Source organism: Helicoverpa zea, chromosome 4, assembly GCF_022581195.2.
Source record: "Helicoverpa zea isolate HzStark_Cry1AcR chromosome 4, ilHelZeax1.1, whole genome shotgun sequence".
Lineage (NCBI taxonomy): Eukaryota > Metazoa > Arthropoda > Insecta > Lepidoptera > Noctuidae > Helicoverpa > Helicoverpa zea.
Genome location: NC_061455.1, coordinates 9090538 through 9104239, shown reverse-complemented (window position 1 = coordinate 9104239; position 13702 = coordinate 9090538). Strand labels below are relative to the sequence as shown.

General features: G+C 38.9%; 1 protein-coding gene across 9 annotated transcripts in view; it reads right to left on the bottom strand.

Moving 5' to 3' along the window:
- The window catches only part of LOC124629795 (protein turtle), a 65253-nt gene that overhangs the window by 14951 nt on the left and 36600 nt on the right, over positions 1-13702 (bottom strand). For 7 of the 9 annotated variants that reach the window (XR_006984329.1, XR_006984331.1, XR_006984330.1 and 4 more), the window contains exons 2-4: positions 9692-9730; positions 572-697; positions 282-424 (exon numbers count right to left, since the gene is read on the bottom strand). Coding sequence is in view for 6 of the 9 variants with exons in the window: in XM_047163358.1 (XP_047019314.1) it covers positions 282-424; positions 572-644 (216 nt within the window). In the remaining 3 variants the exon portion in view is untranslated. Of the gene's footprint in view, positions 1-281; positions 425-571; positions 698-4097; positions 4230-9691; positions 9731-13702 lie in introns of those variants that run through there. The other 2 variants (XM_047163356.1, XM_047163355.1) reach the window with 2 other exon arrangements.

Here is a 13702-nt window from a genome sequence, read left to right as displayed (position 1 = left end):
GGTAGGTACACGAGGCAATACGCAGAAGAGGCAGAGATACACAAAAGGCGTGCGGAGGGCGCGCGCGGGGCGAGGGCGCTGGGGCGGCGCCCCCGGCCCGCGGCGCCCGCGCGTTACCACTAGCACGGGACAATACGAGGTGTCGGAGCCGACACATCACGAGATATACTTTACATTCTGCGGGGCGCGTCGCGCGGACGAGCCGATCTCTACTGAACAGAAACACACACACGGTAGATGAGCAGCGTTGTATTGTAAGAGTGGAGTGTGGACCGTCGTACCGTTTCGCCTACCTTCTTCTCCCACTGCAACACGTACGGCACCGGGATGTCTTCCGGGAAGTCCACCTGGCAGTTGAACACCACGCTCTCGCCGAGGATCGCCGTGATGTGCACAGCATCTTGGTGGTCTTGGTGGCAGGTTACTGCGTCCACAAAACCAAACATTGTACAATAGTATGAAATTGGGTGTGATAACTAAATATTGTAATGAAATTGGCCACTCAATACACGAGTAAGTTCTGGAAAGAGACAGATTCGAGGGTGGAAAACTGAAAAATGATAGTTCAAACCTGGCAGGTTAACTAGCAGCAGTAGGAGCAAGCCGGCGGCGATGTGCGGCGGTTGCACGGCGCGCCAGCCCATGCCTGCGCTCCCATGTCACGGCCGCGCGCGGCGACTCATCGTTGATGCATCACCTGACACAAGCAAACATCATCCTTCAAGATAGGCCAATGGTCCAACAATAATTAGCGATGTCAAAGAAAATAAGGGCTATTTTGTTCGTTCCACTTTGAAACAAATTCACATTACGCTGACACAAGGGTAAATTAGTGAATTTCAAAATGTTTTCCCGGTCGTTGTCCCTATCAGAACGAAAAAAATAACGTTCAGAAATGTGCAGTATCAACACGACAGAGTCTTCCGTCTTATCACAGGTAACTACGACTAACTTGTAAAAGTTTTTTAATCAAATTCCAACCTGCAAAAAGAAAATACTGAGCTGTCTCAGCAATGCTGCAGCTTGACGAAGCTTTAGTTTTGTAGGGTTTCGTATAAAGTGTTTTTTTTTTTCCACAAGGCATTAAGTATTTTAAAAAATATATCAAAACGCTATTGATAAACTGTTTAGTAAGAGTCCCATTTGCACTTGTCAGGTTTTTCATTTAGATGCTTTTCTTTCTCTACTTTTGGGACTAGGTTTATTTAAAAAAAGTTTATTTGCAGTCGGAAAAGCTGCTTATTTGTCATTCATGTGTTAGTCTAAATTTTGCCAATGTAATCACGAGTTCGCAACACATTTTAAATTCCATAAATAATCGAGCAACGAATGTCTATGTTGATACAATTTACTATGCTGATGTGTTTGAGTTATTTATGATCGCATTAGTCTCTTGGCTGGTTGCAGTCTAACATTATGCATTATTTGATTTTAATGGGACGTAAGTACTCTACATGATTAATTGACTTTAAATTCATATTTGTGCATTATTGGGCATGTGTACCTAATTCAAAACTACATAAAGATAATGATATTTATTATTGCAAATACGGGTTACAATGATGTTGTTACATAATGGTAAAAAGATCCGCCATATTTTACCAATTGGCATGTAATATAATATTAATAAATCAAAAATTATTGAACATAGGATTAAGAAGAAGAACAAGGAAAAATATAATTAGGAATAATAAAGTCTTTTTCATTTATGAAATCTAAAATATTATAATACACTTTACTCGCTAAAAACTTATGCAGTACATTTTTAAAAAAGTGGCAATGGCAGCGCTGTCCAGCTCTTTGGCAGTGTATTAAATATAATTGGAGCCATACAGAACACACTCTATAACAATTTTTGTTTCGTCATGCTCAAGTCAACAAACGGGAACAACCCTTAACCTATTAATATCTTTCCGTTCTAAATTTTCCGTGGGAACATCGGCAGCTGTACAAAAAATACTTTGTTGGTAATAATAGGCACGTGTACCCACGTAATCAATTTCATTTTTGGCGACGCACACACATACGTAAATGCTTTAGAAAACGTGTCAGTAACAAAAAATACTTTCCGTACTTTTATTACTATAAACTAAGTAATTAAAAGTAATGCAACTTAACTGAGATGAAATAATAACCGAACTTGAAGTAATTCTCAATTTAAGTCCATTCCTGCAGTTACAGAAATAATCAACGTAGCTAATTGTAATAAGACCTCTATCTTTTAACGGTAGGTACAACTTCGTACTAGGTAAGAGAAACCTGTAATGGTAGATAAGTGCTGTAAATAAATAATTAAATAAACTTACTTCAGTATTCGAGAATTTTTGATATATTTTAGTTTAATTTCATTTCATTTATGTGCATGTTATGTGTTGTAACCTGAATGTGATATACGACTGGGACTTAATAGAGAAAGTAAGTAATAACTCAGTTAACTGCCTCGTATATAAATATTATACATATTAGCATAGCCGATAAGCTAGGCGGTATACCAGAGGTGGGTGGCCTTTGAACCGCGGCTCGTCCTTGGACTATTTCCCGTGGCGAGTAATTGCACTGCATCACGACACATAATCGACCTACACCCCTGCCCCTACAGCCAGCCATAGCCGTCAATACTCTAACGACCGCGATGCTTAGCTATATACCCACCGAGCATTTATGAAATTTGCATTATAATTATTGTAATAGCCAATGAAAGGTCAAAAATTATTGAAACAGAGTTGTTCTACCGTCTAAGAGCATTACAAGTTAATTCTTAAACTTCGGTTGTAAGAAAAATGTAAATCAGTGCCTCGAATCCAACAAAATCGACAAACAATAAAATAAATTATCATAATATTAAATGAAATCACGGTCCGTTTTGAATAGTATTTCGTTTTATGAAAAAGCTGCCCCAAAAGGATTCGAAAGCAATTTTTGTATCATGGCATTTTTTAGTGTTTGTATTCGGGTGATTTTACCAAATGTCCCCCTTTATGATAGGGTCCTTCTTGATAACTGAGTTTCGATACAATTCATTTTGGTAATACTGTTTCCTACAGTATGAATAGGGTGCTTCAATCATCACCCCCTTGGCTTCTTAAACGACCTTATTTGGGTTACAAAGTGAACCTTTGCTTTTACTTGTTTTCTAGGAATATATTTTTGTTTTGTGACACGAGGTCTTTTTAAGAAAATTATGATAATTGTATGGGTGAACGTCACCCATACAATTATCACATTTACGATTGCACTTCTGAAACAACATATCCACGTTTGAGTTAATGACAACAGACTTATCTGTGGTTAATTACAAATTAAATAGTCTACTCCATTCACCAAACATTCCACCGAGCTGTAATGTGAAGAATTGATCGGACAAAAACAACGTTTGTTCAGAAATCAACAATAACTTCATTCTGAAAAAAGTCAAATTCACTACGAACAATTGTAATGAATTCCAATTGCGTTCCATAGTAGTGGTTATCCGGACTTTCTAAGAAAATTTTTTTTGACCATGTTTAGTCTAAGACCTCAAAGATTTTTTTAATATGAGCAATCATCATTTTACCTTGATACTATTCAATGGAACAGAGCCACATGCTTGTGCACTACATGCTCTGGGTAAAACAGTTCTAGAAGAAGTACTAAATTATATTGATACAGTGTGTTACACAAAGTCTCTCGTTAAGGTTACTAAGTTAATTCACCTTAAATGTATAAACCACCAAAATTTGAACATATTTTTTGTCAGAAGATCAGCCCGCCTATAAAATGAGAAATGCTTCGACACTCCTCGTAGTAAAATATAACTGCGCCTGTCCTCGACCACACTAGTTTTCACAAAAAGACATTGCAGTAATCATTGATACAAGTAGTGACTTATCTGCAAATTGTATTCACAGAGGAATTAAAAGTTAAATACAAATTAAATTCATTATGGTTTTTGACAAATGAAGTGATAATGGAACAACGTGGCAAATGTGGGGCACTGGGGGCAGCAGCGGAGGCTCGCCCCGAGCAGGCCAGCAGGGCTGCGGGCAGAGGCGGGCGTGCGGCCGCCGGAGCGGTCAGCGGATGCTGCGGCACTCGGAGACGTGTATCGATTTTCGTACCTTATCGTCGCGCGGTTACAGCGAGTGCGGGGTCGCGCGGCGAGAGTGGTCGTGCTGAGTGCGGGGACAGTGCGGCGCTCTCGTAGGGTGCGGGCGGGCTCCGTCATCTGTGGAGGGCGGTCATGGGCTCGCGGCGGCGGAGGCGCGTGCGAGGCGTCGCGCGGCGGGCCGGGCACTGCCCGCCCGCGCCCAGCGCTTATTGATCGCTGCGCGCGCAAGCCGCCGCCCTCGCACATGAATGGTCCCCGGTGAGGAGCTCACGTGCTCGCGCCCGCCTGGCCCTGCGAGGCGGCGGCGTGACCTCCGCGCCACCACACTGCATGTCGATACTCTCCACGCTCATATTACACTATCACCATGCTACTATTCTTCTACATTTTATCCCAAATCCTAATCACAGCTTTTTATCTTAACCGTGTTTCGTATTATTTTAAAAAACTAAAATTAATATTGAAACTAGAATGATTAAATATCAATCATTCTTAAGTCAATAGATGTGGCAAGATTAAGCTTATGCATCGTTAGCTTATACTATGGATTAAACCAATAACGTACCAGCCGTCGTAGCCAGCATAACATGATAAATAAAAGCGTTGTCTCGGTCATAAAGTCTAAAATTGTACAATTGCATGGTTGTCGATGTTTTCTGTAGAAATCATAATGGAGTTTGAAAGACAGGTTTATGAGTGAAGCGCGAGGGGCGCTGGCACAGAGCCGGCTGACGCTCCATGCTCTTATATTGGCAATATGCGCCTTAATGCGCTGTCACTGATCACAGCAGATCCCTGCCACAGTTTATACTGGCACTGATTACCTTCCGTAATACGCTACCGATTCGATGACTACGCAGAAAATATTTTCACCCACATTGTCATATTGTTTTTCCGTAGCTTATCAAATGATTCAAAGTTTATTTAAAACACAATGTAACAGAGGCTTTTGTTTCGAATGTACTTTCTTTTAAAATGTATGTTTTACCAAACGTTATAATTAGGGTTGTGAAACACAGGTTGCGGGAGGCGCGCGCGTAGGCCCTCGCTACGACGTCTACGCGCACCTACTTTAGATGGATATTCCTGTTTCATATTCCCAAAATAGAGTTCGATCAAGGTCTAAAAATATTACATATTTTATTTTTAAATAAATATAAAGTAAGAATAACTCTTATTTTTCAAAGCCTCATGAGAGTTAACGAATTGCTATTATTCATTTATCTGTTTACACCCCTCGCCCTATAGCAAAATATAACAAATTGGTTGTGTGGAGGGTTCAAAATCAAAGGAATAAAGTTCAACTCTCGAGCCCTGGATTTATGTAGTATACGCCAGGTTTTCATTTTACGCAATTAGAGATTTCATTAGAAATAACCAGTAGGTACCTTTGTACTATTTTACGACAACTTCTAATGTCATGTAGGTATTAACTGTGTACATTAATCATGAAATAAATATAAATATTTATTACATTTCAATATTAACTAACAAAATAACTACTTAATTCATAAATATGAACATATGTTTACACAGGCTAAAAAAGGTGTTGAAGTCGGTGTGTAGACGAGACGCTACGAGTTGCTACGCCGCCTACGCCACGTCTACGAAAATTCTACGACACTCTCAAGCATTTTCTTAAAGCTTTAAATTGCAACTATTTGTTGGTGTAGTAGAATAGATAACACATTAATGAATTTTACTGTTAAGTTACTGAAAGTATCGGAATAACAGTTAATTAAAATAAGCGGCACTGGACGTAGACCGCTTCCAACCGGGCGGTCCTTTAAAAATCAATCGGTCAGGCCCATGATTAGCAGTTCCTATAGTTGAAATGATGATGATAACAAGTAACAATGGTAATAAAGAACGTGATGAACATTTCAATTGTAGAGATGTCAAAAAAGTTTTTAGGTGCAATCGTTTTGCATTGCGACAAAGATAAATGTAAAAAATTAAAACGTCCCCTTCTTGTTTTACACAACAGGGAATTACTTAAAACGTACTGTATTTATATATTTTTAAAAATAGTGACAGATCTGGAGCAGAGAAAATACATTTTGCTTTTCTCCCTCCGAAAGCCGTATTTCGAAAATCTTTTCATTGTGCGTGCAAAGAATATATTGTCGATGCGATTAAAGCCGTGTTAAGGCATGACGAGTACGTTTCTGTGAATAAATGCAAATATTTGTTCCCGTCTTTCGCTCATTTAATTGTGCCGTATGAGTCTTTATTTTCATTCATTTATTTTAAATGTTTGAATATTAAGAGACATGTAGGTATTTTACGCTTTTACAGCTTTACGTGCAGATACCAAGTATAAAGTAAGATATATTTTTTGCTAATTTTATTTTACTCAAATTCTAATCAAACCTAAATGTCTAACGGAAACCTAATTAAATTTTAACATAACGAAAGAGAACGTCACACGTAATTTTATAAATTATTCCGAGTGTAGGAACAACACACAAAGCAAATGTGACGTGTAAGGAGCGAGCGCACGCCAGCCCGCGCCGCCGTGGAGCGCTGCCAGCCGGTAACGTCTCATGAAAGCCTATCGCTACACTTGTACACACCCACTAGCGCACTCAGAAACTACAAGCCACTGCTGGAAATCTTAAAAATACCTTCTACACTCCAAATAAAAACAAAGGACACATTTTTCAGAATAAGAAGCTTTGTTACCGCATCCCGCTAATAAATTAAGCATTTACATTTTAGAGTTCCTGAAAATAATGAAGGGGAAATGTTTTTCACGATTCTTTTCCGTGAGATTATCATAAACTTGAAAGAACCTCTTATACTGTTACACAGAAATACTAAGTTACCTATAGATTTAGGTAATGGTACGTATTCAGGGAGACAAAAACATACTCCTTTTCGATGACAGTTCTGTGATTATTTTGCAGGTAGTGTAGAGAAAAGATTACTTTCTCCAGCTTCGCAGCGAACCCTTTCGCAAGTGTGTAGTGGTGAAATATCATGTAGATACACGCTACACACATATCCAGCTATTTCGTGACCGGAATGAGTGATGGAACACGGGAACCGGTCGGGTTGGCGCAGGAAGGGACGCCCAGTAAAATGACTTTCTCACCGAAAATACTACACGCCGCCTTTTATGTTTTATAGACATTTCATATCACTATTTCTGTTTGAGGCACCCGACCTATAATAAATAGATGTCGATAAAGGACAATGGGCACTTTGTATGGGATTTGGTACCCGCTCCAACAGCAACGTATTATATATCATTAGAAAGGTATTTACGTGAAGAATAATAAAAACTATGGAGCTTGCCTCAATTAGCTGTCCGATCCAAGAACGATAAAAATTGAATCGACATAGAAACAAATATGTCATCCATATATGCAAATTCATTAAGAGGCATTTATGTCGTCAGTTTAATAATTTTAAACTCAGTTAACAGACATCTTACATTAATTGATACACTCTATTATAATCTAAAGGTTATAATAGTCTATGGAGTCATACTACGGAAACACAATCGTCATCTGATTTGACAAAAGTTCAAAACATTTCTATTCATCTTTTTTTAAGAAGAATTTCACCATTATCTCAGCACCTCTTGAGGAGCAAAGTCTAGAGTCGTAATATGGACTATATAAACATCGTCTCCTGACTTTTTAACCTCAATTGATTGTAAATACTGAAAGACTTTCATCAAATATATAAGCTGGTTCTGCGTGAACTGCAAAGGTTTGCACAGTCTTTTTTTAAATCAATCGGCAGGCAAACATTCTAAGAAGGCCAAATTCCTGTTTTTTTCTTACTTTACCAGTTTTTATTCAAAACAGTTATATTTAAGAACTTCATCTACGTTGATGATTTATGAACATTACACATTCTATTAGTCGATGTCACGGGAAATGGACAAGGATTTCGGACTAGTCGTCATAGTAAACATTTTTTGCCTTGCCAAGACCTACGCAATGGTACTAGATTCAACACTGTTGGACTGGGTACCAAAACGCCCATCGTCCTTTGGAGTAGGTATAATAAGAGTGGATGTATCAGCGCATGCGAGTTGAGTTGACACCAGTTAAACGTTCACAAGAATAAGTTAGAAAGTGATACATCACGTAGCATTACTGTAATAGACATGTCGTTTCATAAATTCGAAAACACTGCACTACAGATACAAAGTTTACAGCGAGTAGTGAAATGCAGAATGCAGTTAAATAATGCAGCAAGCGAGTCCGTGCAGTGTCGTCGACGCGATGCGATGACTGTCTCCCTTTATCATAAAGCACGAGACCTTACTTTAATGGCGACCCAAGTCTATTATCTGAACAGGTAAAGTCAACTTTAGTTTCAACTGTTCGTGCTATCGTGCCAACGAAATTATTGTATTAATATTGTAGCGTTCGTGATCAATATCAAAGAAAACATATACAAAGCTGTTATTGTTCCCCGAATATACAATGTATACGTAGGTAAATCAAATATGAATGTAGACATAGCACACGAGGCCCGTGTGCGCGTAGTTTACGCGCCGAGTACGTGTTCAATATACATGCTATATTCTATTCAAAAAGTTATGTCGCCGCGAACGCCAACATTTTTCAAAGTATTAGTGCTTATACAGAATAAAATCTAACTTTGAGTTTAAAGGTTTAAGAAAGTTACCCGCGAACGAATCTTATTACTCTTTTGTCGCGGCATGCAAGTTTAAAGTAGAGAATTCAGAAGAGCGATCGACAAAGTTGTGGCTGTCGCGACCAAAGCGGATTACTCGTTCAGCCTCCCCCCGCTCTGTGGCTCTCGGGAATATCGCAACGATAACGCGATTATTTGAGCTCGTCCGAGTTGAGGGACATCCCACCCGTATTGTGAGCCTTGCGGGTCCATGTTAGCCGAGCTGAGTGCCACTAGTTAGCGTTTTGCATTCGAGTGTGACGTCAACGGATACCGCACGCGGCCAACATGATTCCGACCAATTATACACTGGGGCTGCAGTTACGGCCAATTACTAGTTTGGGCGAGTTGTTATTGGCACTATGATACCCGACTCTAATTGCATATGTGCATGTAAGGCTCTGCTATACATAGAATGTGGCGGATGTTCTTGCTCAAAGTTGCATGCACACGTCTGTTGTTTTGCCTTTACGGCTTACTTTTCCTTTTATAAATAAAGACAGATTTGTGTTCGGCCAGTGCTCTTTACTCACGTCACTCAATGCCAAAACATAAATGTGCCAAATTGAGCGCAAATATTCACAAGACCCTTATCTCTGTGTAATGAAATGAGTGGCATGTATAAATTGCCCTGTAAGCCTCGCTTCTGCACTACCACTTACAATAGGTAGGTGGGTAATTGGTTAAGGATCTTCTGACCAGTTTTGTCGACTTTTTAATCTGAAAGTAATCAGCCCTTTCAAGCGTATACTTTTTGCAAACTTTAAGAAATTTTTGTTGTTTGAGAAAACTAATAAAGCAATGAACCAGTTTCTTAACTTACATACAAAAAATGTTATTTAAGTGGAAGTATATAATTAGCGGAGAGGCACCGAGCCAAAGTAGTTGAGTGGAGCGAATCAGGGATAGTTTGGAGGGAGTAACGAAGTCAAGTGGATACGTTACCAGTGCGAGCTGCATCCGACCACCGCCAGGCGCCTCGCTCTGCAACAACCAAATACACCAATGTGTTTAAATATACAACTGTTATTAATACAAATAAATCAAATTAAAAGTGTAAGTATTCTTATGGTACAAGAGCGTTGTGACCTAGGTACTGAAAATCATAAAATATACATATATCTGAGTGGGTTTTACTTTTTAGGCTTTCTAGCTTTAGACTACCCGTAATGGCTGGCATAGGAACTCGTCATGGTAAAATGGTTAGCCGTTCACGGAGTGACTGCGTTGCTTAACCTTATCATCGATCTACAAGTGCGTCTGTCACCTATTGTCAGTTAAATTTCATAAAGTTGACCTCTATAATTTCATGAAGAATATTGCGGTTCCTTTATTACCAGCAAAGGAAGATTAAACTCCTAAAACTATCAATATAATTTAATGTATGTATTTAATTAAACACGATCGCTGCCTCTTTTGAACTCATCTGACTATTTAGTTAGAGCTACAAACCCGAGTGGGTAGTTTGCAGTTTAAATGTGAAATAAGCGTTCAACCATTTTATGTTTAATGATAAAAACATAATAAACTAAAAATAGGTATCCGGTAACGCAATCAGTTTTACAGGCCACATAGTATATGATACATGTATGTCCCTGGTACTTAGTAGATAACTACCCAGTTATACTTTTGAACTCGCAATTAATTTCAGTTGTTTTTTCAACGATTTTCTTAGTCATATTTAGTTTTCCAAAGTGTGTTTTCCACCAGTAACAGTGTTTTTTATTAAATTATCTACGTGTTTGGGGATAGTGCTGCTACTACTAGGTACTATCTACTTATGTAGGTAATAAAATTTTTTGATGATTTTGAAATAACACATTCCATAAAGTTTTTAATGTTCCATCTACCTAATTATCATAAGTTGGTCGAGGTAAACTGCACTGTGGAATATATGTTACGACCACTAGGAGATTAAAGTACTTCAATTATATTGGAGACGTGGTATTTATTTAAATAAGCTCTTAATTATATGATCAATGGAATACATAAAGTGGTGTTATTCTGATTCGTTTCAAAGGGTTGTTAATGAAATACGTATAGAGACATCATGTGGCGTGTTAGTTAGTGTGCGTTTATTTAATCAGCGCTTGTTTGCGACCAGTAGTTAATGACGTCGGGTGTAGTGCCGCGTCGCCAGCAGCTGCTTCTGTCAGCGGCCGCCATGATTGATTGGCGTGTTGCCACAGACGCAGCCGCATCTAGGCTACGTCGGGACGTTCTCGTCATGTCACCTACATATTAGATCCATCGACTGCTCCCCGAATATTATAACATAAGTATTAGTCTAATCTAACGTCAATGAGAACGACACCGAAATGAAGGCCCCTGAAAACAATTAAAACTTTGCAGTAAATAACTTCGAACCTCATTAACACGTAAACTAGCTATTCAGGAAGTAAAGCACAGCTAGCTACCACCCAGTCAGCCGCTTCGGAATCTCAATAGACGACTCCCCTTTTTCTCAAAAAACCACCGGCCTCCTTAACATGCAATCTAAATTCCGATTTAAACTGAGATCGCTCCCAGTCCAAAGGGTCTAAGAGCCGAGGAATGTCGGGAATGCAATCAAAAACGTCTCAATGGTACTGAGCGATCTAAGGAAGCGTCACACATCAAATCGTTGGGCACGCTCCGTCGTCGCATTCGACACCCACCGCAGATGTGATTGATGTCTTACCATATCACTATTACGTACTTAAATGCATTCTCCTATCTACAGCACAAACTATTACCGAGTTCATGGACTAAGCACTTACGCGCCGCAATATAAACTTTGTTTCATCAGCTAATTTAACGAAGAAAATGAAATAGCTGGCGAAATCAAATTGCTCCTGGACAGTCTGCGGTGGACACAACGAGTGCGGTATAAAATATTTTACCGGGGAGGCGTTCAGCTGCAAAATATTAATTTTCTTTACTGCCGAGCTACCGGCTTAATATATCTGACCCAAAATAATTAAATTATATTCATTTCAGACTTTTCGGGCACGAATTTTGGTTAATCCATTTTCACGATGTGTTCTCTCATTTTTCAACGTGAGCTTAATTGGGGTTTACTTGCGACAAAGTAGTTAAGTCCTGATTGAGGGACATTAAACGCCACAGATTTGAGCACAGCAAACAGAAGGCTTAAAAACTGATCTGGATATAATCCACGGCGCAGCCTGCGAACAAATAGCTACGTCAGGAGCACATTCCGTCAGCAATCAACATTGAGTTAGTATACAGCATGTAGGTAGGTAGTGATGTGATCAATATCGTGCATTGTTAGATTCGGAGACGGCTGCCGGCGGCGCGTAATTTCCGCTCCGTTCAGCTTAATCGCGCCGTTTCCTGTATCGGCTTATGAATCTTTTGATACTGCGCGTACCACAATTCGCGAATCAATTGATTACCCCGACGTTCATGGTAATCACCGCACAACATCGCGGCTTATGGCTATGATCTAGTTCGGTCGACGTAATCCGCCTTCTGGTTATTGTAAGCCTTTAATATAAACACGTCGATTGAGTGCTCGCCAATCGCTGTGTTTATCTAAGGTAACGTGTTTTCTTTTTTTGGTGACCCAAATCTGTTGGCTTTTGATGTGATTCTATTTAAAATGTATGTTTGGTCCACTACTGATTTTTGGATTATTTATTAAACCGGCTAAGACCATGGGGGTTGAATGAATTCACTTAAGGAAGTGGTTTTACCAAAAAGGTAAAAAGTACATGATCGCAAGGGCAATACTTGTGGTAGGCAAAATTTAAAGGTGTTGGGGACATTGTTTGCGTATTCGTTCACAATTTATAAAAATCATTCCGGTGTTTTTTTTTTAATACTGGAGAGCTAAGAAAATTATTAAAGGTAGGTATTGTCACCTTATATGGTGCAAGGTGTAAGCTATGATAGCAGCTATACTTTTTAAAAGTTACCAATAAAAAATATGAAAAAGTTACTCCTCTTGCAGTTATGAAAAAAATATGCGAAACATATTTAACCTAAATAAACCTATCGGTCGGTATTCATACGCGAGTGAAAGGGTAGAAACATGCAACGTAATCAACTGGGCTGGTTTTAATCATCGAGGGGTGTTCGACACGGCCTCCCGCGGCCATGTTGCCCATATCTACTCGTTACTACACCAGCTCGCGACATGCCACCATTATTTGAATACATGAACAGTTTATCCTAAAACGACATGACACAATAACGACTACACTCTCAATGGTTCTAGTTATTTGTATCGATACCGATATCAATAGATACCTATCTCAATTGTTAGCTCGTATTCGATTTTATTTGCATGGTTTGAATTTTTCTGTTTCAGTGACAAAACATGGACAAAATACTGTTAAGAGCAGATTAAAGTCTTCGATTTATAAGAGTGCTATGAAAGCTGAAAATAAACCTGATTTAAGATAAGTAACAACAATGCTCCTACCGAAATTATTATTAGCTTTGATTTACCACAATGACTCAAAAATAAATTTCACATTTTTCTTTTCATTTTCACAGGTATACATTTTCTTCCGCCGTGAATGTGCTAAGTACCATAAAAAGGGAATAAATCAAGTCAGATACTGCTCTAAATAAATGTAATTTACGGTTACGTTTTCGCTTTCCGAGAGTAAAATGACGTTACTCCACCTACAGAGGTATATCTACGAATCTCGTGAAAATTCTTGTACTTTTGTCCGGAAATTTTCGTAACGCGATTATGCAACATAGAGCACCCCTCATTTGAGAGTTATTTCAATCCTTAGAACGGTTTGTCTCGAATACGGTTATGGAGATAATTCAGTTGTAATACTCTTTCTAAATGCCAAAGCTACAATCCGTTACGTTCGAGCATGACGGATAGATATTAAAGTATTACAGAATGCCTGACATCTATTGTAGTGACGGTCATAAAGCCGTGAATCTTTAAATGATCATAATATGAATTTATTTTAAGACTTTGTTGCTATT